Source organism: Propithecus coquereli, unplaced genomic scaffold, assembly GCF_000956105.1.
Source record: "Propithecus coquereli isolate 6110/MARCELLA unplaced genomic scaffold, Pcoq_1.0 Scaffold19, whole genome shotgun sequence".
Lineage (NCBI taxonomy): Eukaryota > Metazoa > Chordata > Mammalia > Primates > Indriidae > Propithecus > Propithecus coquereli.
Window position 1 is genome coordinate 4,716,070 of NW_012143856.1, and position 26,547 is coordinate 4,742,616.

The 26,547-nt window shown below is 38.8% G+C and overlaps 1 protein-coding gene across 1 annotated transcript in view; it reads right to left on the bottom strand.

The window, feature by feature from the left end:
- MME (membrane metallo-endopeptidase) overlaps positions 1-26,547 on the bottom strand; it is an 89,899-nt gene that overhangs the window by 57,776 nt on the left and 5,576 nt on the right. Inside the window, exons 4-8 of the mRNA XM_012642865.1 lie at positions 3,696-3,857; positions 2,670-2,750; positions 2,476-2,571; positions 2,246-2,364; positions 11-76 (exon numbers count right to left, since the gene is read on the bottom strand). Of these exons, the coding sequence (XP_012498319.1) occupies positions 11-76; positions 2,246-2,364; positions 2,476-2,571; positions 2,670-2,750; positions 3,696-3,857 (524 nt within the window). The remainder of the gene's footprint in view (positions 1-10; positions 77-2,245; positions 2,365-2,475; positions 2,572-2,669; positions 2,751-3,695; positions 3,858-26,547) is intronic.

Here is a 26,547-nt window from a genome sequence, read left to right on the forward strand (position 1 = left end):
CTTTTTTTACCTCTGTATATATTCCAGTGCATTCATAGTAGTCTCTGGAAGGGAGGCCAAGTCGAGGTTGGTCAAACTATAAAAAAAAAATACATAAAAGAAAATAAATCATTCCACTGATATAGACCAGTTAGAAAAAATACAAGCATGCCTATCTGCATTCTAGTCTTGCTATTTATTAGGGTAACAATCAGACACTGAGTAAATACATAATTAGGAAATGGTTTCCACACTATTTGTAAGTGTTAAATTGATCAGCAGTAGATAATCTGGAGTGTTTTGCTGCAGATATTTGAGGAAAACTGAAGAAAATGAACAAAAAATACACTGGGAAGGATTTTTAATGCAGAGCAGAAGATGCAGGTAAACAAAAACATGACAGTATCTAGGACTGGGGAGTTTCTGAATTACACATTGCAGGGCTTCCCAGCTTCCTGCGATTCTATTACACTACATTGGGGGCATTCTTCTCCACTCCCACCCTTAGTTGGGATCCATTTTATTGGTGGGAGTGGATCATATCCTTCATGTTTATTTGGATGGATGTTTGGAGGGGAGTAGAAAATGTCTGTGGTAACTCCAGAACTTTTTAGCTAGTGTAACTCTTGCCAGAGATTTTTTAATATCCTTTACCACAGGGGTATGGTGAAGGCGACTCCTTCTTCTCCCCAAAGCTGCTCTGCTCAGAACTTCAGCATGGCCAGACAGCAGCTAGGTGTGTGAAAGAGGAAACTCAGTTCTGCTCGAGTGTGTCTGGCCCACCTTCGATACCCAAGTGAGGGCTACCCGGACATACTCATAGCTTTGTGAGGTAGTTTCTTATTCACTGCCTGGTAGCATAAGTGTGGGGACAAACTAAATATTTATGGGTAATTATGGGTTAAAGTGAGAATCCTGGCAGCAATGAAGAGCCTATGCCAATAAAAAGGAAACATAACCAAAAGGACTGGTATAGAAAGAGCCAGAAGTTATCTTCAAAGGAAGGGCCCTGATCCTTCCCCAACCTCCTGATTTTCAAAGTGATTATGCTGGCATTTGGCCCCAGGAAAGAATTTTGGAAGGGAGAAAAGGAGTACACTGTAGGAGAGAATTAATTTTTCTAGATCTGCAAAATATGACATTGGTATTTTGATGGGAATTACATTGAATCGGTAAATCACTTTGGGTAGTATGGACATTTTAACAATGTTGATTCTACTGATCCATGAGCAAGATATGTTTTTCCATTTATTTGTGTCCTCTGTGATTTCTTTCCTCAGTATTTCATAGTTCTCCTTGTAGAGATCTTCCACCTTCTTGGGTAAATATATTCCTAGGTAAATATATTTTCTTTGTGGCTATTATGAATGGTATTGAGACTTTGATTTGACCCTCAGCTGGACCGTTATTGGTATATAGAAATGCTACTGATTTGTGTACATCTATTTTGTAACCTGAGATTTTGCTGAATTTATTTATCAATTCCAGGAGTTTCCTGGTGGAGTCTTTGGAGTTTTCTAGATATAGGATCATAGTCATCAATGAAAAGGGATAGTTTGGAGAGAGTTGGGTTCAATCCCTTTCATGATTTTAATAAAAATGACCATAAAGATTTATGCAATAGTGACATGGATATGATTCTGTGACCTGCAAACTTTTGTTATGATTTCTTTTATAGGAGTCTAAATAAAAACTCTATAAAATTTTTAGTCCATTCCAAACATACTCATTAACCTAGTCTTAGGTGACACTCAAATAAATGGTTTACATTTTAAAGAATCTAATAAAGCTATGTAAAAAGAATGGCATTTTATTTACCTTGATTGAGAAAAAAGTATAAATATTCTTTAATGAGGACCAAAATTATATCCAAATCCCCTTTTTATGTTCTTTTTGTAAACAATTGGGAATTTTTGGTTTCCAGACCTGCATTACTATGTAAATCAAAGCAGACTCCTTTCATTAAATATACAAAGAAATTAGGTGCTTTTTCTGAATTGCCTCTGCTATTATTTATTTTATGAAGCAAAGAATATCTAGAACAGAGGTAAAGGAAGTGAGAGGTGAATGTCTAAAACACAATATTAAGAAAATACTTTCAAAATTGTGACTCCAGGTATTAGGGACAAAGCATGCATTTATTACCACTTTATTTATGCAATTCAAATGAAAATGTGCATTATTTCTAAATATCAATAACAACAATGTGTGTGGAAGTTTTATTATAATTTAAAGATAACTTTGGCTGTTTGACACACAAACTTACATGAATTATATGGTTCATAGAGTTCTTATCATCAGTGCCAACAAAAAAATTAATAAGAACTTTTTTCCCATATTTAGAATTCAGTTGTGCAATAGATTTCTCTGCTGTCCAAGAAGGACCTAAAGCAATGAAAGGTGAAATATTAAAAACTTTAGTTCATTAACCATACTATAAAATAACATAGATTTTATGGGGAAATTAACTTTTTAAAAGAGAAAAAATTGCCTCACCATATGTTTGCTCCCAGTTTTCTGTTGCTACTGGCCACCCATAGATATCTGGTAACAGTCTGAGTAGAGGTGTTCCGCCTCTACTGTCAATAGCAGCTTTTGAAAACAATGAAAATAAATTCAATATGAAATCTATGCATATTTTGGCACCAATATATGCACATTCCTAATGAAATCAAATGAAGTGCACTTACATTCATTTACACAAGACCTGTACAATGTTTTTGCTTTCTGCACTGCTACTATATCTTCAGTTTTGGGTTCTTGAAGGACATCTGAAATAGGGCATTTAATAAAACACATCAACATAATTGCTCATTTGATGCTGTAATTAACATTTGCAAATTAGGTTCAGTAAAAAATGTCTCTTTTCTGGAAGTATGTTCACTCCTTTCCCATTCCAAAACCTTATAGGAAAAAACAACCCCCTAGTAGATCATTCCTAGCACAGAACTGGGAGTTAGTTTCATTAGCCAACTTAGATGAAAGTCTTTTTGACTAGATTATCTTATTTTATGTACAGTGATGTGTACTGCTCTGCCACAGAAAATAGTTACTTTTCTTGAACGTGAGGTTAAAAAGAAAACAAAAAATAATGCAGAGGAATTTGGAATGTAATCTGGATAGTCCTTTAATGGCTGGAAAATAATTATCTTTGTGTGATTGTACTGCTCATGCTCCAAATGAATTAAGTGAATTGTTCTACTTGTTTGGACATTTAAAAAATAGTGAAAATTGTTTTTCTACAAAGTAACTTCTAGAAGAGCATGGAACAGAGGATGGGATTGGAGAACAGCAGGGACTCATTTAGGCTTTTTCAACTTCCCAGGGTGTGTCTTAGAATAATATACTTATGCCGGAAAGGGAAAATTCAGTAAAATAGCGACTTTAACATAGGGCTGGGGTACAGAGGCAACAGAAGTAATTTTTAGTGGCAATCTGATTTTTTTCTTCTGCAAACTGCATACAACTGCCATCTCTAAGGATGACAGAGTTTTCATTTGCATACCTACAAATGAAAGCAGGAATGCTAAGAGATGCCAACATATCCATTTCGGCATCTACCACCCTCGGGGTGATTCAGTGGTGGTCCACAAACCTGGAGGGATCACCAACTTTAATCTTCTGCAATATTCCTTGTAATGGCTAACAGTTGTACCTTTAAACTATGGATATATTAAGAGAGAAATTCTTGATGAACAGACACAATCTCCACTAACCTTTCAAAATGACTTCTAGTTCATCTCTTAAAATGTCAAAGTTACTGTAACGGGAGCTGGTCTCAGGAATGATGTTGCGTTTCAACCAGCCTCCGCAGGCATATTTGAAAAAGTCTGTACAGGGCTCGGCGGTGGCATCCATGTTCTGGATCAGTCGAGCAGCTGAAAGACCAGGGAAAGGACTAGATAAAATGAAGGGTGTATTTCTTAAGTAGTTTGGAAGGAAAAAAAGAGGTATGTTGCTCCCTCTTTCGATCACGTCAACTGGACGGATGTTTCTTTTTCTCTCTTATGTAGCTGTCAATTTAGGTGGAATGATGAACATTGTCTCTGCATAAACCTCTTTTCTTTCACTATAGTTGGTTCTTTTTATTTTGGAGCTGTCTGGGTCCTCCCATCCTACATCTGATAGCTTTCCCCCTTCCTGGCCCTCCAATATCTGAGTTTCTTGCTAGTTCTTATCTCAGAAGGAAAAAGAATATTGGTCTACTGTGCCTTGGCCATCCTGGGCCTGGGGTTAATATGTCATTCTTTATAACTTTAGTTGCCAACTCTGGTCTTCAAGGTGCTGTGACTTTTGAATGTCTCTGAGACTCCAAGGGATGGATGATTGTTAATGGGTTTTTATCGTTTTAGTAAGGATCTGAAGCCTAGTTATTACTTCTTGGACCTTGCTTATAAAATTTTTGCAATTCAAATTTGACATCCAATTTGCATTTGCTTATGTAGAGTCTGCCATTATAAAATTGGCTGTAAGCTTATTAGTTGTTCTCAGGTCCACTCTTTTGGACTATGATGAAAATGCAAATCAACCAATACTGAGTATTTAAAATGTGCAAGACACTGACTCTGCTAGGTGCTTCGGTTGATAGAACAATGTCTGAAATATGATTTATTGCCACCAAACAGGAGAATATGGCCCAATGCCCATAACGTCTGCACCTGGAACAGAGAAAACCCTGCTACTACCCTTCCCACTTTCTGTCTCATACAAATTGAACTGTTTTGCAATGAAAACAAAAGAGCAATTGAGAATTCATCTGTATCAAGAGAATATAAGCTTTCAAACGAGCTTTTGAAAATACTTCACTTTATGAATTAATTAATGTATTAAAAACTTCAAACACTTGCTGCTCTGTGTGGATTTTTTCAACTTGGTATGGTAGAGCTGCTTACCAGCTGAGCCGCATGCTCCATCTCTTGGGCACGTTTGCTTGTCTCCATTTCTTTAACACTACACTCTTGGAGCTGCCTCCAGACCATTTCTCTCTCGATTTTTATGCTTTGGTATATAGCACAATTGTTATACAGCCTCCCAGGTTTGAAACTTCGGGTAAAACTCTATATTTCTCCATTACCCTGGGGTTTATTGGCAATTCCTTTGCCTCTTTTCTATAACTGTCGTCTTATGGTCACTGTCAACCTAGTTTACATTTCATTCGCTTTTGACTAGAAGTCACCTTGACATATTTTGCACATCTTTCACAGATTAAACTTCCCAAAACTCTTTTGTAGTGATCATGACCTTGCTCAAAAATGTCTCTGGCTTGACGTTTCCCAGGTTGAACTACTAACTCCTTAACTTGGCCTCTAAACCTTTACTGGACTCCTCATGTCTCCACCCTCACCTTTTCCCCTCTTGGTGTTTTTATGCAAACTCTGTTCCAATCAGATGGGCCTGCTCAATGTGCACAAACACTCCTTGTGTTTTCCTAGTCTTGTGCCTTTGCTTCTGCCCTCCTCACACCACAGCTTTAACTCCGACACCCCCACGCCTGACTCTTTCCAAATTCTACCCATCATTCAAAGTTCAACTCCCGTACCATCTCCTCCCTGATGCTTCCACAACTCCAGACTTCAAGGAATATTTCTTTCTCTGAACTCCCAAGAGCTCATTGCCTCACTCAATCTTTAATGCTTAGATGAGGCCACTTTAAGTATTGTGGATACTTACTCTGTCTACCTAACCATTTGCTGATGTCATTCGTCTCTTTGTATTCCCATCACCTAGCACCTAGGTAATAGGGGTGCAATTATGTTTACGTGTGCCTGAATCATCTATGAGTCCTCCTACCCTCTCCTCCTGCACAACTCCCTCCCCGTTCCCAAGGTCAGATCGGTTCTCAGTTCACTGCCTTCAGAGTCCATTCTGTCCTTTCCAATCCCACTGTTTCCACTCTACTTCAGGCCCTCTTTCTCTCAGGCTGTATTTGTGCCCTTTAGCCTAAGCTGTGGCTCCAGGCCTCTCCCCATCCTGGTCCATCCTGCACTCCACAGGCAGATTAATGTTCTCCAAACATTTCAGCATGTCATTTCTCACTCCAATGTTTTCAATACAGTCCTTTTGCATTCATAATGAAATCCCATTTCCACAGCATATTCAAACACTAATATATCTAACAAAGTTTCTCTCTTGCTACTTTCTCACGTGAGCCACATTCCCAGTTAAATGCATGTATTCAGTTTCTGTTGTGAGACATCTTGCATCTTTACAAAAAACTTTTTGTTCCGTAACTTTAACCATGTTATCCGGCAGCAACCCCTACTAATAGATATTCTTTTGTATTATTTCACACTTTGAAATTTCAGGCATTTTCAAAGCTAGTTCAAATCCTCCTTCTTCATGAAAGACTGCCCTTACAAAGCCTGTATCAGCTTGCCTCATGCTCATTTTTTTTCCACGCAAATTCATCCCCTCTTCACCTGGGCTGTGGCTCTGTGAGAGTGGGGAATGCATTTTCCAGTTCTCTCATGGAGCTTAACACTGTGCCTGCCAAGACTGGCAGTGAATACTGTAACTTTAAAACCTCAGGCAAAGATTAGGAAACCCATCCAAAAAAGGTAGGGAGAAAAAGTAATTCCCTTGAATTTCGAAGGACATAAAGATAAGATGATGGGGGAAGTGAAAATAAAGACCCTAAATACGAGGATTATCATGTAAAGTGAAAAAACAGAAAATCGGAGCCTGAAGGAAGTGCTAACTACAGATGTTCTAAGAACACACTTTAAGAAATTTTATGTAACTCTTCTCTTTTAAAATACTTTTAAAAATTTAAACTGAATGTTGTAAAGGCTACTGCCATTTGGGAGCACTTCTATTTTCTCCCCTTCTCTGGGGAAATGTATGGATTCTGTCATAACACCACAGACAAATAAACTCTACTCAGGAGAGTGGTGAACAATGAACGAGTAGAATGCACATGGAGTCATGCACAAGTCTTACTGCCTATTTGGAAATACCACATGCCCTTATAAACACTCTGAATAAAAGAGATGGGCAGTGGCTGCAGTTCTCTGATGATGAGGGCAAATTTTCTGTCCTGAGAATGCAACTGTACTTCCCACATCTCCCAGGAGGAAGAAGAATCAGCCTTCCCCTCCTCCGGTTCAAATTTTCTCACCTGATACCCAGTATAGTAAACTACTTACATCTGCACAACAAACCAAGGAGACAGTTTGTGAGGGATATGCAGAGGGACTTTGCTAACTCCTTCTGGGGCCACTTTTTAAATTTCCCTTTGACCAGAGAGCTATTCTGAGCATGGGTGCTTCCAATCACTTCAAAGAAAGCTCTCTGCTCTGATGAATATTTGGGGGACATGGGCCAAGGCAAGTCATGGGCTAACACTTTTATGCTGGGTCTTTGATCAACCTTCCTTTAATCTCTTATCGTGGTTTGATTCTCGTTTTGCACCTCACCCTCCGGACCTCCTCTATGCTGACTTTTCTTTGAAGTCAGCGGTAGACTTGTGGGTAGAGGCCGTAGGAAACAGACGTACAACTGTCAAACGGGTTGGAATTGTTTTTATGTTTTGTACTTTGTTTTGAATTACTCAACCTTTCCACATAGCCACACCTGGGCTCTTCAGATGTTTCCTTATCTGTGGGCCTCTGACATCTGAGTAAACAAATGTGGCTTAAAATCAAACAAAATTATTCACCTTAATAAGTAGACATAAAAATGACGTAGTAAAGGTATTGACATGGAATGTTGTTGACCAGACCTCGAACAGTGAGAGAGTATACTATGATTTTTAAAAACCTATATAAAAGCACAGAAAGTCTAGAAGGATATATATGAGGGTATTCACAGCAGTTATATTCAAGTAGAGGGATTATGGGTGTGTTTAATTTTGTGTTATTTGCTTATCTTTATTTTCCAATTTGTATTAGATGAACATGCATTGCTTTTGTAATGAGAAAAAAAGTTTATTTTTAATTTAAGAAAATAGTCACATAAAGACAAGAAAAGTAATCTTCTATTAATAATGAGCTTATTTCTTACAAATGACATTTCTGAATGTTTCGAGCTGATAATAAATGACACCATTTTTTTTCTAACTAATCTTCTTGTAACATTCTTCCAACTTATTTGACTATAGAAATTTAAAAACAAGCTCAACTATCATCTGGGAAATTATTAATTACTGTATTCATCACCGAAGATCTATTGTGTGGGTATGGATTGGGAGATGCTGTATTAGCTGGGAAAAATGTTTGGGTGTTGAAGTCAGACAGACCTGTTTTGGATCCCAGAGCTCCACCACTTTTCAGTTGTATGAGATTAAGTACTTTTCCCAAAATCAGGCAGCTAGTAAATGATGGTGCCTCAGGACTTGCGCTTAGGCAAATGTAGCTCTGAGCTCACTCTCTTCCCTCCCTGCTTTGGACACAGAGGAGGGGGCACGTGAGACACAGCCTTGCATGGCCTTCCTCCCGATTCTTTCCCAAGTACCCTTTACTTTCCCCGGCCCTGCCCTGTTCTGTGCTTCCTCTCCTTCCTGCCACACTGAAGCCACAGCTTCCCTCCTTCTCCAGTGTCAGCCTTATCACCAGGGATGGATAGAGCAAAGGCAGGAGAAAGTACAGTATCAGGACTTGGAGGATCCACAGATGAATTCTTCACAGTGCAGTAAGCAGACACACTTGGAGGCTGTGCAGGTGGACCTGCTCAAAGGCACACCCAGGAGGGCATTTTCTTAGGTGGACATATAGCAGGGTTCCTGCCTAACCTATCTATAGGGCACATTGGGTTTATGGAGTGTGAAAATTTTCAGTAATAGGTTCTAGGGCAGTATTTTTCAACTCTGGCCAAACATGTGTATCACCTGAGAAGCTTTTTATATACACAGATGACCAGCATCCACTCCTGATCAACTCAATCAGAATCTTTGGGGTAGATTCAGACATTTTTCTAAGGCTTTCTGAGTGGTTCTAATGTTCAGCCAAGGAATCACCATATTAGACAATAGACAAACATGGAAAGTGAGACAAACAGATCTAATATCAGAAAGTAAAGATGGTTCCATACTTATGTAAGTCAGGAATATTTCCCCTTGCCTTTTTGGTCCGTAAGTGCAAATGGGCTCACATCATGGTAACCCATATTTCATAGTGATTTCAATCTCCCATGAGTGCCTGGCAAAGGACTGCAGGGAACCTTGTATGTGTCTCATGCAAAGTTCACTCCCCCAGGCCTCCACTCTGTTCCGTTGACTCTGTTCCTCCACAGCTTCCTGCCCAGACTCCATTCATGGGCCAGTTCCCTTTGGGTGCTACAGCTGGATGATGCAGGGAAGAAGCCTCCCTTCCTCATCTTTCACTGTCTTGAGCCTCAAGCAGGGCTCTTGTGCCTACAAGGAAATAACTGTCTTAGATTTACCTCCAAGCCTTCCTCTCCCAAGAATCATAGGCACCAATAGGCCTGGTTTTGGAGTGTACTATATTCATAATCACTTCTCTGATGTCTGTTGTTGACATCTCAGCAGGCTTCCAAGACTCTCTGAAGAGACTTGAGGCTCTCCATTCCACCAGTCTGCCAGACAAGATTAGAATGTGGTAGGATTCCAGGTACACTGGAACTCTGTTACATGTCTACCTTAAGAAGAGGCAATCGGTCCTTGGTCTGCTTTTGAGTGCCGATGGCCTCCATGCCACAAGGTCTCCCCTTTCCTATCTGCATGCCCTTCTTTCCAACAATACCAAGAGTTTGATAACTGAAAATAGGATTTTTGGCACTATACAAAACAGCTATTTTAATATTTATACACATACATTCCCTAGAGGCTAGTTTTCTGGTTCTGTTTGTGTGAGTGTGTGTGTGTGTGTCTGTGTACATATGTGTGTACACTTAAAGAAATTTCTACATTTGTCAAATGCTCCTAGGGGAAATTATCAGTAAAATAGGGGAAAACTGATATAAATATGATTACTATTAGCAACAAATGACTAAAATAGATAGCATAAAGTTATGTGCTGTAGTACTTTTTAAATAGGTTTAATTTTTTAATGCTGGTCCCTATTAGTAGTTCATTGAGGCTTTCCCATGTGAATGAATTCATGAGAATTACAAAACAATAGGTCTTATTCTTGTTATTTGCAGGAGTTTTATTCTATTGTCACCACTAACACTGAATTAGTGAATACTGAATCATTGACCCTAGGGGAAATGCACAGTTAAGTTCCTGTGAACTTCCGATCACACGACTGATCAATACATAACTTTGCTTTATCTGTGTTTCTGTTTAAGGACAACTTATTTAATATGTATTGTTGATTCATTAACATTGAATTCATGGCAACAGCACTATAGCTCATGCCTAAACAATGTTTATCTACCATGGGTATTTTCTCTGTAAGACACATCAGAGCCTTCTTGCACTTAAGAACCCTGGGTAGCACCTCCACATTACGCTTGTGGACCATTTTAAACAATAAAATCAAACAGCATAAAAATGCAAGAAACATGGCTCAAAATGGACTGCAAAAAGGACCCTTGTCTACAGTCCCCTTGTTTGACCCCAGCTGAGTACATGCATGTAGGGAGACGCAAACATTTTTACCAATCTACATGTGTCTGCAAATGACTATGAAAAAGCAATGAGTAGTGATTTGGTATTTACAAATAAATTTTAGTGAGAAGGTGAATTAGCAATATGGGATCCACAAATAACAAGCAGTGACTGTACTTATGTTCTTTTGTACTTATGTTTCTTTGGGGCTTTTTGAAACATCTAGGAAAATGTACAAAATAGGCAACAAAATTAAATGTGAATGAGGCACAATTTCTTTCTCAATTACTACTCTATTTAAAAAACTCTTGGTCACTATAAATTCATAATTCATCACGTTTTAAATAGGTTAGCATCTATTTATAACATATGCACCACATAGGCACCCCTGGCGCCATGGCAAAATTTCTTCATTGACAATTCTTGCCCTGCACTGAAGTAAGGTTTAGAGAACCGTACACGAGCAAGACTGTTTTCAGCTTGTTCTCTCCAAACTGGCCTAAGCCCTCAGCTTCCTGACCTCAAACACACAATATTTTGATGTCAGTATCTTAAAATCGCTATAATTAGTCTGACTTATGACTGTTCTGGAAGTGTTCAGAAGAGGTCAGAGAAATGTTGGAGCACCCACTAGCAAATGTTCTTTTGTGGAGACCTCAGGACACCCATTTGAGACCCAATCTTCTGTCAAAAATGTTCACTTTATTAACAGACACTGAGCTTGATATTACTTACTAGGTAATTTTTGACAATTTAGAAATCTCCTTTGACAACATTTGTTCCGAAAGTACTGCTGACCTCATTCCCCTGCTGCCACCCTCCTCCCACCATTCCCCCAACCAAAATTAAGGCAAAGTCAGAACGTTTTGAAAGAACACAGGAAAATGCAATGTAATCACAACAGGTCACAAAGGACTCCATTCAAAAGGCAGCAGTGTGAAAACTGGAATCTGGGGGGCCATTCCTGAAGAGAAAATGGCTAAAAATTAGCAAGCACAGAGACTCGAATGCTAATAAAAACAAAATGGCTTTCATTACAAACACTCTGGATTCCTCCACAATTTACTCTCCATTTTTAAATGAAAACCCCTGTCCCCAGATTGCTTTTGTGATGCCATGGCTGAAGAAAGGTGAGAAGTGGTGGTACCAGGTACTGAGTATAACCTGGGCTGCTAGTTTATCATTTAATTTAAACAATCCCTGTCAACCACTGGTTAAGTTTCAGGTAAGCCAAGGTCAAGTCTTATACTTGTCTAATTGGTTAGTACCAAGAAAAGCCATCGCTATACAAGTGTTCAGAAACTGCCTGTGTATTTACACAAGTAGATCTACGCAAGCGGATCTTGGAAACTCCTTGGAGTTTCTCTACGCAATTCATACGCAAGCATAGAGAATTTACTATGTACAGCTGCACTCTCAAGTAAGGAGATCTACTTTTGCTGGTATAGTTTGAGGAGTAATTCATTTTAAACTATATTTCATATATATATGACTAATTCACTTTAAATGCATAGGCCTTATGCATACGACACAAGTATGTATACACACACATATAGGAACACGCCTATAATAAATACTCAACCTGGAATCCACTTGCTATCAGATTTACAGACAAACTCACCATCAGATTTACGCATACACTGTAAACTGTAGGATTTTCATTTGGGTTCAGCCAAAGATGCTTATATATAATAATGACAACAATAACAACAACAACAACAACAACTAGAAGCCAGTGTTTGACATGTGTCAAACACCAAACACTACTTCATGCTGGGCACTTTCCTAAATGCTTTCTTTTTTAAATTTTTCTTTATTTCAGCATATTACAGAGGTACAAATGTTTAGGTTACATATATTGCCTTTGCCCCATTCGAGTCAGAGCTTCAAGTGTGTCCATCCCCCAGATGGACACACTGCACTCATTAGGTGTGATATATTCATCACATCCTCTCACCTCCCACCTGCCTGATGCCCGATAAATGTTACTACTATATGTGCATTTAGGTGTTAAATGCTTTCTTTAATGTTTCTTTTCATTTAACCCTATTAGGTAACTATGTTTTTGTCTCTATTTTAGAGATATAGAAACTGAGGGTAAATAATTTGTGCCCAAGGTCACACAGTTCGTAAAGGGCAAAGCTGAACTGAAGTAGCCTCATGGCCACAGTCTGGGCTCTTAACTACCATACTAAACTGCCTTTTTGGTTTTAATCATTTTGCTTCCTTAAAAGTGCTTTATCAAGTAGGACATGTTATCCCTACTCTAAGGAAATCTAAGCAGAGGGTGGTTTCATATCCAAGGTCACCAATATGAATTTAGATGAACCTATGTCTAATTTTAAGCTGATGCTTTTTCCACAGTATAATTCTACCATACCTCCAAATAACACCAAAGAAATTTCAGAAGCTCTACAGAGAGAGGGAGAGAATCCAAATTAAGTTATACAGCAACCACTGTTTTTCTTGACACTCAATTAAGATTTTAATTGCTCCATAACATGTGTATAGCTATATGAATTTTTTTTCTCTCATTTGGCCCTGAATTTTAGAATTTGTTGAGATAATCACAAAAATCTCAAGTTTAATGGACCCACAGTAATAATCTTTAGTTGGCACACTCCAAATTAGTGAAATTCTTCAGCCTTATCTCATAGCTCATTTCAATAAATGGCTCACAGCCAAGACAGGACTGGCAATAATTTTCCGGTAGGGCTTCCTTCAAAATTCAAAACCAAAACATATTTTCTTAATACAAAAAAGAAAAGCACCATAACTCTGTTACAGTTAAGTTAAAGTGCTCTAAGTCTAAAAATAATTTTTCTTTTTCAGGTGCAATTTGCATTTTGAATCCTAAAAGACTCTCTGATAGCAAAAAGCTATTAGAGATTATACTTGTAATTTAAATACAATATATCACTTAAAATAAGTTATCAGATCTGCTGTTTATTATAATGTCAATGAAGTATAATGTTCCTTTTTAATGTTCCTTTTTTAACTAAAGCCATAGAAGGTCATGAAAAGGCTACATTGTGCCCTTAGTAACACTCTTCAGATAGATCCCAAGCTCCCTGAACCCTGGCAGATGTCTCTGAAGAGGAAGCAATGGGTTTATACATCCTTGTTCCTTCTGTTTAAACATTTTGGTATTTTAGATCATGTTGTTGGTCAAGAATGACCAGCAGACTTCAATAATATGTAATTACTGAGAGTAACTCAAAGTATCCTGCCTTTGCATCAATTTTGGTTAGGGAGTGGACGACAAGCCAGGTCAACAGTGCTTCTAGAATGTTGCCTACAATGAAGTCAAATTGTAAAACGGCTCTTGTAAAAAGACAAGCAAGAGGACAAGGTAGGTCAATGGTGTTTCTAGAATGTTACCCAAAATGAAGTCAAATTGTGAAAAGGCTCTTCTCTGGAGACCGCTGTTACATTTAGTACCTATTAATAAACCAAGCATTTGGTTGACACAAGACAGTGTTTGGCTCCACAGGTTTAAATTTTTTACCGAGTAAATAGCTATTTTCTATGACAGAAGACTCAAAGGATCATATTAAATCATTTGCCTCTCCAAAGATTTTCTACTTGTGAAGCATGAAGACTCTGAAGCTTTTCATTTTATTTCTACAAATATTGAATACCTCTTTGTATCTGACACTGTTAGGAACCAGATACGCCATGGTGAATAAACAGACAAAAATCCCTGCCCTCACAGAGCTTGCAGGTTTTCACCTTAAACAAGACTGTGTCTTTGAAAATGCACACGATCTCCTATACTGTAACTCTATCTAGACAGGAAGGGCTGTTTTGTTATGCTCAGGTCTCTTTCAACTCCCGAGCTTACCCAGTGTTCAGTTGACAAGAAAAGCTCCTACTTTATTGGCAATCTAGAGGTAAGGAGTCACTTGCAATGTGCCTCCATAAATGAATTTATGCTTGTATGTGTGAGCTGACCAGGAATTTCAATTGACATGTTATGAATGAAGCAACCAGGGACAGAGGAGCCTTAGAGAATGATGGTTGTTGAAGAACAGCAACACTTAGCTAAATAATGGTGTCCAAGAGAAGAAGAGCACAGGGGTTTGATTAAAGGAGAGCAGAAGTGAGTTATGAGAAAGGAGAAATTCAGAAAGAACTTGAGTTGGAAAAGAAAAACCAGACTGGTAGACACTTTCATCCTAGAGAGCTGTAAATGCTTACCCGAATAGGAAATTAGTTGAAAATTCTCCCTAAAACAGGAAAATAATGGGAAAAGAGAAACACACACAGAAACTGTTTCCTCATTGACCTAGTTCTAGCTTAGGAAGCTGGAATTAGCAAGGTAAATTAGGCAACCGAGAAGAGAGTAATTGACGTTACCGCTAGCAAAGGAGACGGATCAGACTGAAAGGGGCTAAACCTAGGAGCCTTGACAGAGAAATACAGAACTGAGAAATCTGAGTTGCATAAGCAGGACAACGCCAGCCTGAAAACATTTCTTTGCTGCTATATTTGTGTATCAGGTGCTCTGACAAATCACCTAGCATAGACAACAGTGGTTTTGTAACTTCAAGATGAGGAACTTGAGAATATATTCATTTATTCAACCAATATTTATTAATAACTTACTATGTGCCACGCACCTTGCTCGTGGCTGAAAATAGAATGATCAGTAAGATAGAAACAGTCAAAGCTTACACTTTAGTGGGTAAAAACCAGACATTGGACAAGTAATAACAAGTGAGATATGAGTTATGGGTGAAGTGTATAGAGTGCTCTGGCAATGGAGATGGAGCTGCTAGTCAAAGGCAGAGGAGAGAAGAGCATTTTATTCATGGATTCATACACTCCTTTGACTGTTCAACAAATATTTGGGTCAGGGACACAGAACTGTGTTCCAGGCCGAGAAAGTGGGTGACGACCTTGACAAAAGAGGCAAGCAAAAGAAGGCAGGCATATAATGTGGCTCTCTGTGAGTGTGGAGGGGCAGGGCACCCTCTGAGGAAGGAATAGAGGAGCAAGGGCTAGGAACCAAGGCTTCAGTACTCCAGGAGCCCTGCCTGTCTTTGCTGGTGGAAGCAGAAGCCTGGCCTTCGTCACCCTGTCTGGTGAATGGGAGGGATCTGATCATCTGATCACTCACTTTTGCTGAGGTTGCAGGAAATAGCAGCCTTGCCCTAGAATTCCTCGTTACCTCAGGGGAATGGCTTCTCTTTTATTCCAAGCTGTCGTTATGGCTGGTCACAAAGTTTTAAATCATCTCTTTAACGCATGCCCTGGCAAGCTGACCTATGCTTTCACAAGCCCGAGCTTGGGCAAGGACTCTCCATGAATCCAGAAAGGGTGCTTGTGGTGTGCAGACGTTAAGCTGCCAGCTGACCCCTTTGGTAAGGTTCACACATCATGGCAAATATGTATGGCCACATGGTTAGGTGAGGGGATGGAGCCTCAGACCATCCACAATGCAATGAGTTATCAGATCAGTATGTCATGCACAATTTCTGAAATAACTCAAAGTATATATCAAGGTAATTATAAGCAAAGACAATTTTAAGTATACTTCCACTCAAGGCAAGGATTACAATCCCACACCTAGCACAATGATCAGCCTATAATGGACATCCTGAAAAGATCCTTTATTCTCAATTAAGGCTTCTTGTAGCAAATTATCATCATGTGCTAGTTATAAACTAAAACACACACATGCACTTTACCAAAATCTTAAAGTATTTTGATACTGTTTTTTTCCGCCCATTACTACCCTTGAATTTTAAAAAATGACTTTTATTGCTCATTTAAAAATCAGATAAGCAGGATCTGAAAATTATTGAACTTTTCACCCATAATTAGATTTTATTTTATTAAATAAAACAAAACAAACCGATTCCCCCTCTCAAGTTTTTAAAATTAATAGTGGTGGCTGATAAGTGAGAGAAAAGCAGGCTCCTTGGCTTTCTGTGTCAGCGTACAAAACCAGTGAAGCTGTTCCTTCCTTGGTAAATGAAGAAACATTTTTCTTCCACATAAAACGTTTGTCATTTACATAAACTGGGCTCAGGTAGAAGTAGTCTGACCAGTCCAGTGAGAATAAATCCTGGTTTAGACAGACTGTAAGGGAGCAGCAACAGAAGACATTCCCCGTTACAAGCAAGGGGAAGAAGCCACCCAGGGATGGGACCCTCAGGCAGCTATGAGGAAGGAACTATAACCAGCGGATGGATGGATGGTATGTGCTGACCTAGGGAAGCTTTAGCTCCTCAGGGCCTGGCAAAAGATTATGAGGTTAGGAACTAAGCTAGATTTCAGTCCCAGAAGACAGGAAAGAAAAGAAGAAACTCACTTTCCAGAAATGGGGAATAAGTCAGTAGTGAGATCCCCAAGGGACAAGGCAGAAACCGCATTACTAGAGCTGGGGTCAGAGGCAGATCACCAGGAGCAGGGCTGACCAGACATGGAGCCACTAAACCACTGACCTTGGCTCCAGTGAGTGCCCGGGTCTGACACAGGGCTGGGCCTGCAAGGGGGGCCCCACATGGAACTCAACCACAGCTTGTCAACATTCCAAATCTTCCCGCTTCTCGTCTTTGTTTTCACTTGATTGCCATAGTTGATATGTACCATGCAAAGTTTCATAGCACCTATTGATACTACCTTAATTTTTTACATTTTTTTTTTTTTTAAGAGACAGGGTCTCACTATGTTGCCTAGGCTGGTCTTAACCTCCTGGGCTCAAGTGATACCCCAGCCTCCTGAGTAGCTGGGACTATGAGATTACAGGCATGTACCACCACACCTGGCTCTACTATCTTATATTCTCTTTTACAAGATTCGTATTTGCATGGATATGAGTTTGATTAAGGCAACTTTCAAGGTTTCAACTTTCACTTGCATCATTTCTTCTCAACATATTGTTAGATCTTGCTACAGAATATTATATACAGTGCATTGAGAAATTCACAGTTGAGTTAATGAGGATGTGTATATTACATCACAATAATATATGTATACTTAATTCACTCAAACATGATTAAAATTCTTTCTCTGTCAAAAATACAATTATTACTATTTTTCTTCTTGGCTTCTATGTAAAATCATTATTTGCTATATTCGTATGTTTTGGGGGATAATGAATTCATTTTAGCTTCAGCCTGGTAGAGGTATAAGAAACATCCTAATTTCATTCAGCTAATTTCATTATAACAGAAAATTAAGCCAAAGAATTTAACAAAAGCTTTTTTTTTTTCCTGGAAGTATTTTTAAGTAACTACTGGATCCTTAAGCACATCTCATTAGAAGTCTTTAACAATTTGGGAGTTCTTTAAGAATTTTTTTCAAGTTCAGAAAAGCCTTGACTGACAACAGCAAAAAAACTAGTTAAAAGATATGGCCTAGGCCATGTCAACCGGTTTATACTTGGCTTGCTGGCTTTTGCTTAGGCATCAAGCACAGAGAAACAAACCCACTGCTGGCTGTTGGTTACCTGCTAAGTGACCCCGATTTGACGTCCCAATATGCAGAGGACCAACTCCCTTTTCATTAGCTTCACAGCTAAGGTACTATAGTCTGACTTCTCTGGCTTGAAGACTTTAAAAAATGAAGACATTTTCACTTCTAAGATGTGATAATTCCGTTTTTTTTTCTTTTTAATTTTGAAGGAGGTTCATACCTCTGAGAAACAACCAAAGAAGACTTACCAGTGCCTCAAATTTAAACTGTCTCAGGGTGAACTCTTCACTGCATGTTTCAGCCTACTGCCCAACAAGCTCTTCCTCTGTGTTCCTGGCTTGGTGAATAGCCACACTTATCATTCAGTTTCCCAAGTTATCTTGGGAGGAGTTATCTTTTCTCACTTCTTTTTCATCATCTCATCTATTTACATAAACATTATGCTTTATGAATTCTAACTTCTACTAAATAATTCTCAAATCTATCCATTTCTCCCCACCCCTACTATTACCATTCAAATCCAAGCAACTATAACTCTCATCCAGATAAATGCAGTAGCCTGATTTCCTGCCCACAGCCATTCTTCAGTTATAGTCAGTGATCCTTCTCAATAATTCCGATCAAGTCATGCCTCACTTAAAACCCTTCTGTCTGTGACTTCCCACTGCTATTAGTAGGTAGTGAAGACAGTTTAACACAGACGCCAAGATCCAACTCTTGCTTATCTCTTTTGCCAACTCCTAACACTTCCCCTTCTCACCCTCACTCTCATATCTTTATACGCACCCTCTATGACTTAGCCCTACAGACATTCTTTCAGTTCCTCAATTGTGCTAATCTCTCTCTCTCTCTCTCTCTCTCTCTCTCTCATGCTAGGGACACTGAAGTGCTACCCCCTTGTTTGGGTAAATCTTTGCCTCTACTTCACTGGACCTGAGCTAGGTGGCAGCCAAGCTTGAGCATGCCACACCCATGTTTAAAACCCTTTAGATGCTCCCTGTGACACATTTAATTTACTCATTTTCTATTGACTTTAGGAAGAATTATAACCCACTTAGAGTGTCACAGAAGTCCCTTTGTGGCCTGGGCCCTGTTTACTTCTCCAGCATCATGTCTTGCTAGCCTGGTGCATCCCACAGTACACTCCAGCCATCACAAACCACTCACAGGTCCTAAAGTCACGGAGCTCTCACTTCCATATCACATCCAGCCTATGCACCTGCTATCCTCTGCTCCACTTGGTCAGGGAATCTCTATCTTACAGAATTTAGTGGATGATGTTTCCTACACAGGATGTGGCCAAAACTTACATCCTAGCTCTCCCATGCTAAAAGTTGGATTAACTGAAAAAGAAGCAGTAAGTGGCTGGCACAGTGGCTCACGGCTATAACCCCAGCACTTTGGGAGGCAGAGGTGGGAGGATTCCTTGAGCCTGATTCTGATGCTGCTGGTCCATGGACCACACTTTGGATAGCAAGAATCTAGTCATTCTCCTGTTGCAGGCTTCTGGCTTACTTTTAGGAGTTAATCAGTGGTGAGAAAAGGGCTAACAGCAAGGGTCTGTGTGGGTAAGCAGGGTAGCTAGGTTTTCAAATGAAAGTGTGCCTCTTGGTGGGTTTTGCTTTATAAGAAACACAGATTCTAATCCTAGCACTCTGGGAGGCCAAGGCGGGTGGATTGTTTGAGCTCACGAGTTCGAGACCAGCCTGAGCAAGAGCGAGATCCCATCTCTACTAAAAATAGAAAGAAATGATCTGCACAACTAAAAATATATATAGAAAAAATTAGCCGGGCATGGTGGCACATGCCTGTAGTCCCAGCTAGTCGGGAGGCTGAGGCAGTAGGATCCCTTGAGCCCAGGAGTTTGAGGTTGCTGTGAGCTAGGCTGACACCACGGCACTTACTCTCGCCCGGGCAAGAGAGTGAGACTCTGTCTCAAAAAAAAAAAAAAAGAAACACAGATTCCAGTGCTCATTTCTAATTGTGCTCATTTTAATTGATTCAAAGTCTGAAATATCATCCCCATGCTAGATAGAGCACAGCAGTCAAAGAAAATGTTAATAAGAATGAAATATTTTTATCTCAGAAGACTTAAAATGTTCTAATTCTCTCCTCTCTCTCCCTCTCTCTCTCTCTCAACACACCTTTCCCTTTTTAAAATATAATGTTTGCTTTTCGATTCTCAATAAAAGTCTTTAAATAGTACATTTATAATTTTCAGGAAATAAGATGTTAAATGAAATATATCCATACGTAATACCTATGGTACATCTCCCTGGAAGATACATAACATGAAATGGGCCATCATTAGTCTTTGCTATTTCTCTGTAAAATGAGACACTTTTAATTCTAATTTTGTAGATAAGGAAAATGCAATGCAGAAAGCTTACTGACTTAATTAAGATCACATACCAACAACACAGATGTGGCCAAAACTTCCATCTTAGCTCTCTCATGCTAAAAGTTGGCTCAACTGAAAAAGAAGCAGTAAGCAGCTGGGCACAGTGGCTCATGCCTGTAAACCCAGCACTTTGAGGGGCCAAGGTGGGAGGATCACTTGAGGCCAGGAGTTCAAGACCAGCCTAGGCAACATAGCGAGACCCCACCTCTACAGAAAACGAAAAAAAATTAGTTATGGTGGCAATGAGCCTGTAGTTCCAGCCACTGTGGAGGCTGAGGCAGGAGGATCCCTTGAGCCCAGAAGTTGGGGGTTGCAGTGAGCTATGATGGTGCCACTACACTCCAGCCTGAGCAACAGAGTGAGACCCTGTCTCAAAAATAAAATAAAAAGCAGTAAGCTTTCAAAAGATTGTGGCTTTATTATTCATAACACTTGTATCTCTTTGAAACAAAATTTACAATTTAAAAGCCATCCTCTTCCTCGTATATCTTGCTGGAATTTATGTTCTATTCATCTTATTATTAACATTGTTCCTAAAAGAATTCTAAGTGGCCTTACAAGGATACATAAAATAAACTCATATATCTTAGGTGAGAAAGCAAAGAGGGCAGGAATATTGCTAATGAGTCAAGTGTATAAAAAGAGGTCTTATAATTTCAGTTCACAAATGTAGCTCTTGACTTTCTACCAGTCAAGGTGAAAAGGGAACCCCCTCACAGCCCCTGTATGAAAAACCGGCACATTTTTCCAGAAGCAGCAACTGCTAACAGCTCTGTGGTGGACCCGGTGGTCTGGCTTTGATTCAGATGGCTGGTACACCTGGCCTCATCTATCTCTGACTTCCTCTGTGAGTGATATCCCAGGGGATGCAAACAAAGCTTCCAATACCTCACCCTGAAATAATTTTAACATCCCAGTTGATTTACTATTCAATAGACTTTTCATCAATATTATCCTAATATAATCAAATAATAGGAGCTCACTCAAACTGAGAAGCTCGAGTTAATTTATTTAGTGAAGATTTGGTAGACTTTGAAAACTACACATAATCATTTGAATTGTGAAAACAGGATTCGATGGACTCGACATTTAATAGCAGGCATAAGATCAAAACATAGATAATTACTTAAAAATGAACATTGGAGAGGTGTAAAAAAAGAATGAGAGTAATTTTTCTTTTGGGCTATTAATTTGCATATGATAAAATTCACCTACTGATTTTCGATAAATTTATATAGTGATGTGATCATAATCATATCCAATTTACACTTGATCCTGGCTAAAAAGCTGAGAATTGATCACAATCCAATTTTAAAACACTTCCATTACCCCAAAAAGTTACCTTGAGCCCATTTGGTGCCAATTGCTGCTCCACTTCCAGCCCAGTTAGTCACCATTCTGCTTTTTGCCTCTGTATTTTTCCTTTTTCCAAAAATTTCATATAAATGGAATTATACAATACGTAGTCTTTGTGTAGTCTTTTCCCTTAGCATGATATTCTTGAGGTTCATCCATATTTTTGCACGTACCAGTAGTTTGTTCCTTTGTATTGTTGTGTAGTATTCCAGGTTATAGCTATATGAAATTTTATTTATTCACCTGTTGATAGACATTTGGGTTGTTTCCACATTTTGACTATAATGAATGATGCTATAATGAGGAATCACATAAAAGTCCTTGCAAGCATATATGTTTTTGTTTATCTTAAGTAATACCTAGGAGTGGAATTGCTGGAGTGTATGGAAAGTATATGTTTAACTTTTTATAAAAATTGCCAAACTGTTTTCCAAAATGCTTCTTACATTTTGAACCAAGTTGTATTGAAATTTACATTCCCACCAGCAATGTATGATGGTTCATTTTCTCCACATCTTCACTAATACTTGGGATTGTCTATCTTCTTTATATAGTTTGTGATGCTTAATTTTAGGTATCAACTTGACCAGATTAAGGGATACCCAGATAATTGATAAGGCATTATTTCTCAGTGTGTCTTGTATTAATAAGTGAATACTCATCAAAAGTTTGCTTAGTAAGTACAGAATTAAAGTACAAAGAGTAGGTAGTTCCGAGGGGTGTTTCATCTGGGTCTTAATGTTCCACAAGCCTGTTTCTCAGGGCTGCCACAGACAGTTGTGCAGTGTACACCCTGCATGACTGTACAAGTGGTTCTGCTCTCTCTTGTGAACTCTATTGCTCATATTTCTTAACTTGGCTTCTCTGGTCCCTGGATAGTTTAGGACCATACTGCTAACATTTGTTTCTTTAGACCCCTCAATTCCTTGTTGTATTTGGTTGTACTAAAATCACTGATAATGTTGCTCATTGCTCGTAGTAAAGTAGCTGGTTTCTGGAGCCTAAGAGATATTTATTCTCCTACTTCTGGATCTGAATTAATTATGCTAACCCTCTGAGCGTCGTTGTATGTCTTTTAGCTCCATGTTCTAGCAGGAGGTGGGGAGGGCAATCTACTCTCATACACTGTATATACACACATTGGGTATCGAAAGTTTTCCAGACTCCTGTTCTCCTTTGAGGCAACAAAGAGAAGTGGCCAGGAAAACGGGCTCTGGAGCCATGCTGCCGGCGTTGGAATCCTAGCTCTAGTCTGTTCATTTGTAAAAAGAAGGTATAATAGTACCTACCTCACTGTTTCATTATGAGGATCAAATGTGTTAATACAATCTTACAGTAGTGCCAGAAACATAAACATTAAGCGCTAGCAATTATTATTCTATTATATTTTAATTTTATTATATTCTATGAGTCTATTATCCTCCTATACTCTATTATTATATTTATTCCTTGTCTAAGTCTATTTTGTGCTGCTATAACGAGTTACTTAAGACTGGGTAATTTAAAAAGAACACAAATTTATTTCCTCATGGATCTGGAGGCTCGGAAGTCTAAGATGAAGGTGCCGGCATCTGCTGAGGGTCTTCTGGCTCCTCCCATGGCAAAAGGTGGAAGGTCAAAATAACCTTATAAGGACCCTTGTGATTACATAAGACCACCCAAATAATTCTGGATAATCTCCCCATTTCAGGAGAGATCATCCTTAACTTAATCTTGTCTTTAAAGTCCCTTTACCATATAAGGTAACATAGTCATAGGTTCTGGGAATTGGACATGAACATTTTCAGAGGACCATTATTCTGCCTACCACAAAGGGAAAAGCATTGATAACCTCTCAAGATTATTTAAACCAATGGTAGTCAACCAAAGGTGATTCTGTTGCCCCCAGGGGACATCTGGTAATGTCTGGAGACATTTTGGTTGTCAAAATGGGGAGAGGGGTGTTCCTGGGTATCTAGTGGGTAGAGGCCAGGGATGCTGCTACACATGCTGTATTGCACAGGCCAGCACCCATAACAAAGAATTATCCAGCCCCAAATGTCAACAGTGATGAGGCTGAGAAACTGACTTAAAGCATAAAATTCCTTGAAATCTTCTAAGTTAGGAAGATTACAATGCAATGGAAGCCAGTTTCAGGATTTAGATTTACATATAGAAGTCTGAAAAATCACATACAGGCTCTATAACTCCAAGTTTTTGACAATATTATATGGTAAATAAGTGATGAATAATATACTTTAATAATAGGGTTTTGAATTCTGCCTTAAGTTGTTATTTGTTAAATAGTATTTGTTTTATTTTATACCTGGTATAATCTTTCATACTGATGCATTTCACAAATAGGCAAGTTAATTTAAAGTATGTATTATAAACATCATTTTATGTACATCATAAATATTTAAATCATAGACGCTCAAATTTAAATTACATAACACCAAACAGATTTCAAATATGATCCACAGCCTTTTGCAATTTTTTTTTCAGCTCTGTCACACAGGCTAGAGTGCAGTAACATCATCATAGCTCACTGCAAACTCAAACCCCTGGGCTCAAGTGATCCTCCTGCCTCAGCCTCCTGAGTAGCTGGGACTACGGACACATGTCATGATGCCCAGCTAATTTTTCTATTTTCAGTAGAGATGGGGTTTCTCTCTTGCTCAGGCTGGTCTCAAACTCCTAAGGTCAAGCAATCCTCCTGCCTTGGCCTCCCAGTATACTAGGATTACAGGTGTGAGCCACCATGCCCAGCCCTTTTGCAATATTTTATTTCTGCTTTGGTATGACTTGACTTCTATCCCTTGACTTCAATGGATCAAAGAGAAAAGTACACTTGCCATGACATTCCTTTCCACTGCAAGAAAGATTCAAGTTGGAACCAATTTTCACTTAAAGTAAGAACCTTGGATATCGCTACTTACTTTCCCAATTCTCAGAAATTTCTGAGCTCATATTTGAACTCTCTCAGTCTCTTAAAGTGATCTACAGAATTGCTGGTAAGATATTTTATAATATTTTTTAACATCTTTATTTTCATCTTTTTTTTCCTTTCCATCCACTCCATTCTTCTTACTCTTCTTTATGACTTGCTTCCGTGAAAGACTTCCCCTAGAGTTTTCCTAATTTGCAAAAACTTATAAAAGAAATAGTTATATTTTCTGTGGTATAATAGAAAAGATTTCCTAACCAGCAGAAGATTGTATGTGTGCGTGTGTGTGTGTGTTTGCATGGTGTGAAGAGTTTATTTATGAGGGTACATAACACATTTGTTGTGTGTCATCATTTATTCCCCCAGGAAGAATAATAACTATAAATATGAAAGAATATGATAGTATTCTAATAGTTTGTGAACCAACAGAGCAGAATGAAGAGAAACACACGGCTATACAGCAACCAGGTTTACCAGAGAAGGTATCACTACTGTATACATTTCTCTGCCAAGCTATAGTTCTGCCAGGTATTTTACATTTGGTGTGATTTCTAAGCTACAATTAAAAGGATACAGGTTAAATACATTTTAGTGAGTTGAGACTTGCCAAACACTATTTAAAAACCATAAATATTACATCATATTTAAACCCTAAATATTACATCATATTTAAGATTCCAGATTACAAATGTCATATTGTTCCTTGGGATGGGTACTACTAGGAGAAACCTGCCTATATCTTTGAGGAAAAATCACCTCAAGGAGTTTATAAAAATATGTCAATCTAGTCAAAGAATCCAGTTTCTTCAAAAATAAAATGCAAGAAAAAAGAGAGAAAGAAAAAAAGAGAGAAAGAAAAGATAGAATTTACAGATTAAGATACTTAAGAGACATGTCATATTTATTAAGGACAGAGGAACTAACCCTTAAAAGTCAATACATAAGTGGTAGTTTCTTGAAACAGGACAGGCAGGAGCATATAACAGGGTAGCTGATGAGAGAGAAAGGAGCTGGAAGATTTTGGGAGGAAGTAAATGGTAACTTTGACAACTGGGCACATACCAAATTTCACACAGTGAACCTGGACATCTCCCAGCCAAGGTACCTGTACAGCCATTTCCCTGGGGAATAAAGAAACTACTTTGTTTCTGGGAAAGCCCTTGGTTGTGAAAGTGCATGTTATTATATTGAGCAGCAAATAGCTAATATCTAAACCAGGTCTTCCTCAAGCTCCCCACATATGTCAGGGTGTATGTCCATTGCATTTGAGATTCAGAACAAAAACCCATCAAAGAGCAATACAGAAAAGCAAAGGGCACAGATGCAAGACATTAGACCATAACCTAGAATTTCAAGACATTTTCCTGCTATTATTTTGCAAAGTTCTGTGAGTAACAAAAACTCGGATAAGAATGCATGACAGAAAACGGTTAAAATCATTTGGGACAATTTATTTCTTAGAAAACACGTAGACATTAGAAAGGAGGTTTAGAAATCTCTTGTTGAGGGACATAAACATTGTGTTCATATCCAAGAGTGCTGTATCTAGCTACCATCTTTCTTCTCCTTGAAGAAAGGACAAATGCCCTTCTCCTTTGTTCACCACACTCTAATGGATGTGACTTTTATACCTCCATACAGTTCTCTGTTTCCCTCTCTGGCTTTTATTTTCTTCCTACCCTAATTATCGATTTCATCTTAAGGTCAGCCCTGGTACTTCCTCTCTTCTCCTTTTGGGAATCCAAATACTCCCAAGATTTCCATTATCACCCCTAAGCTGACAGATCCCAAATCCAAATTCCAGCTTCTTATATCCCACCTCTACCTTCCTCCTGTCTATACTCTCTTAGGTGCTACCCGTGCTCAGACCAAACACATCCAGATCCACCTCCTAACCTCTCTATTCTGTGTGGGCTGTCACCATTCTCCTTAGGACCTTGGGTTTTAAAACTT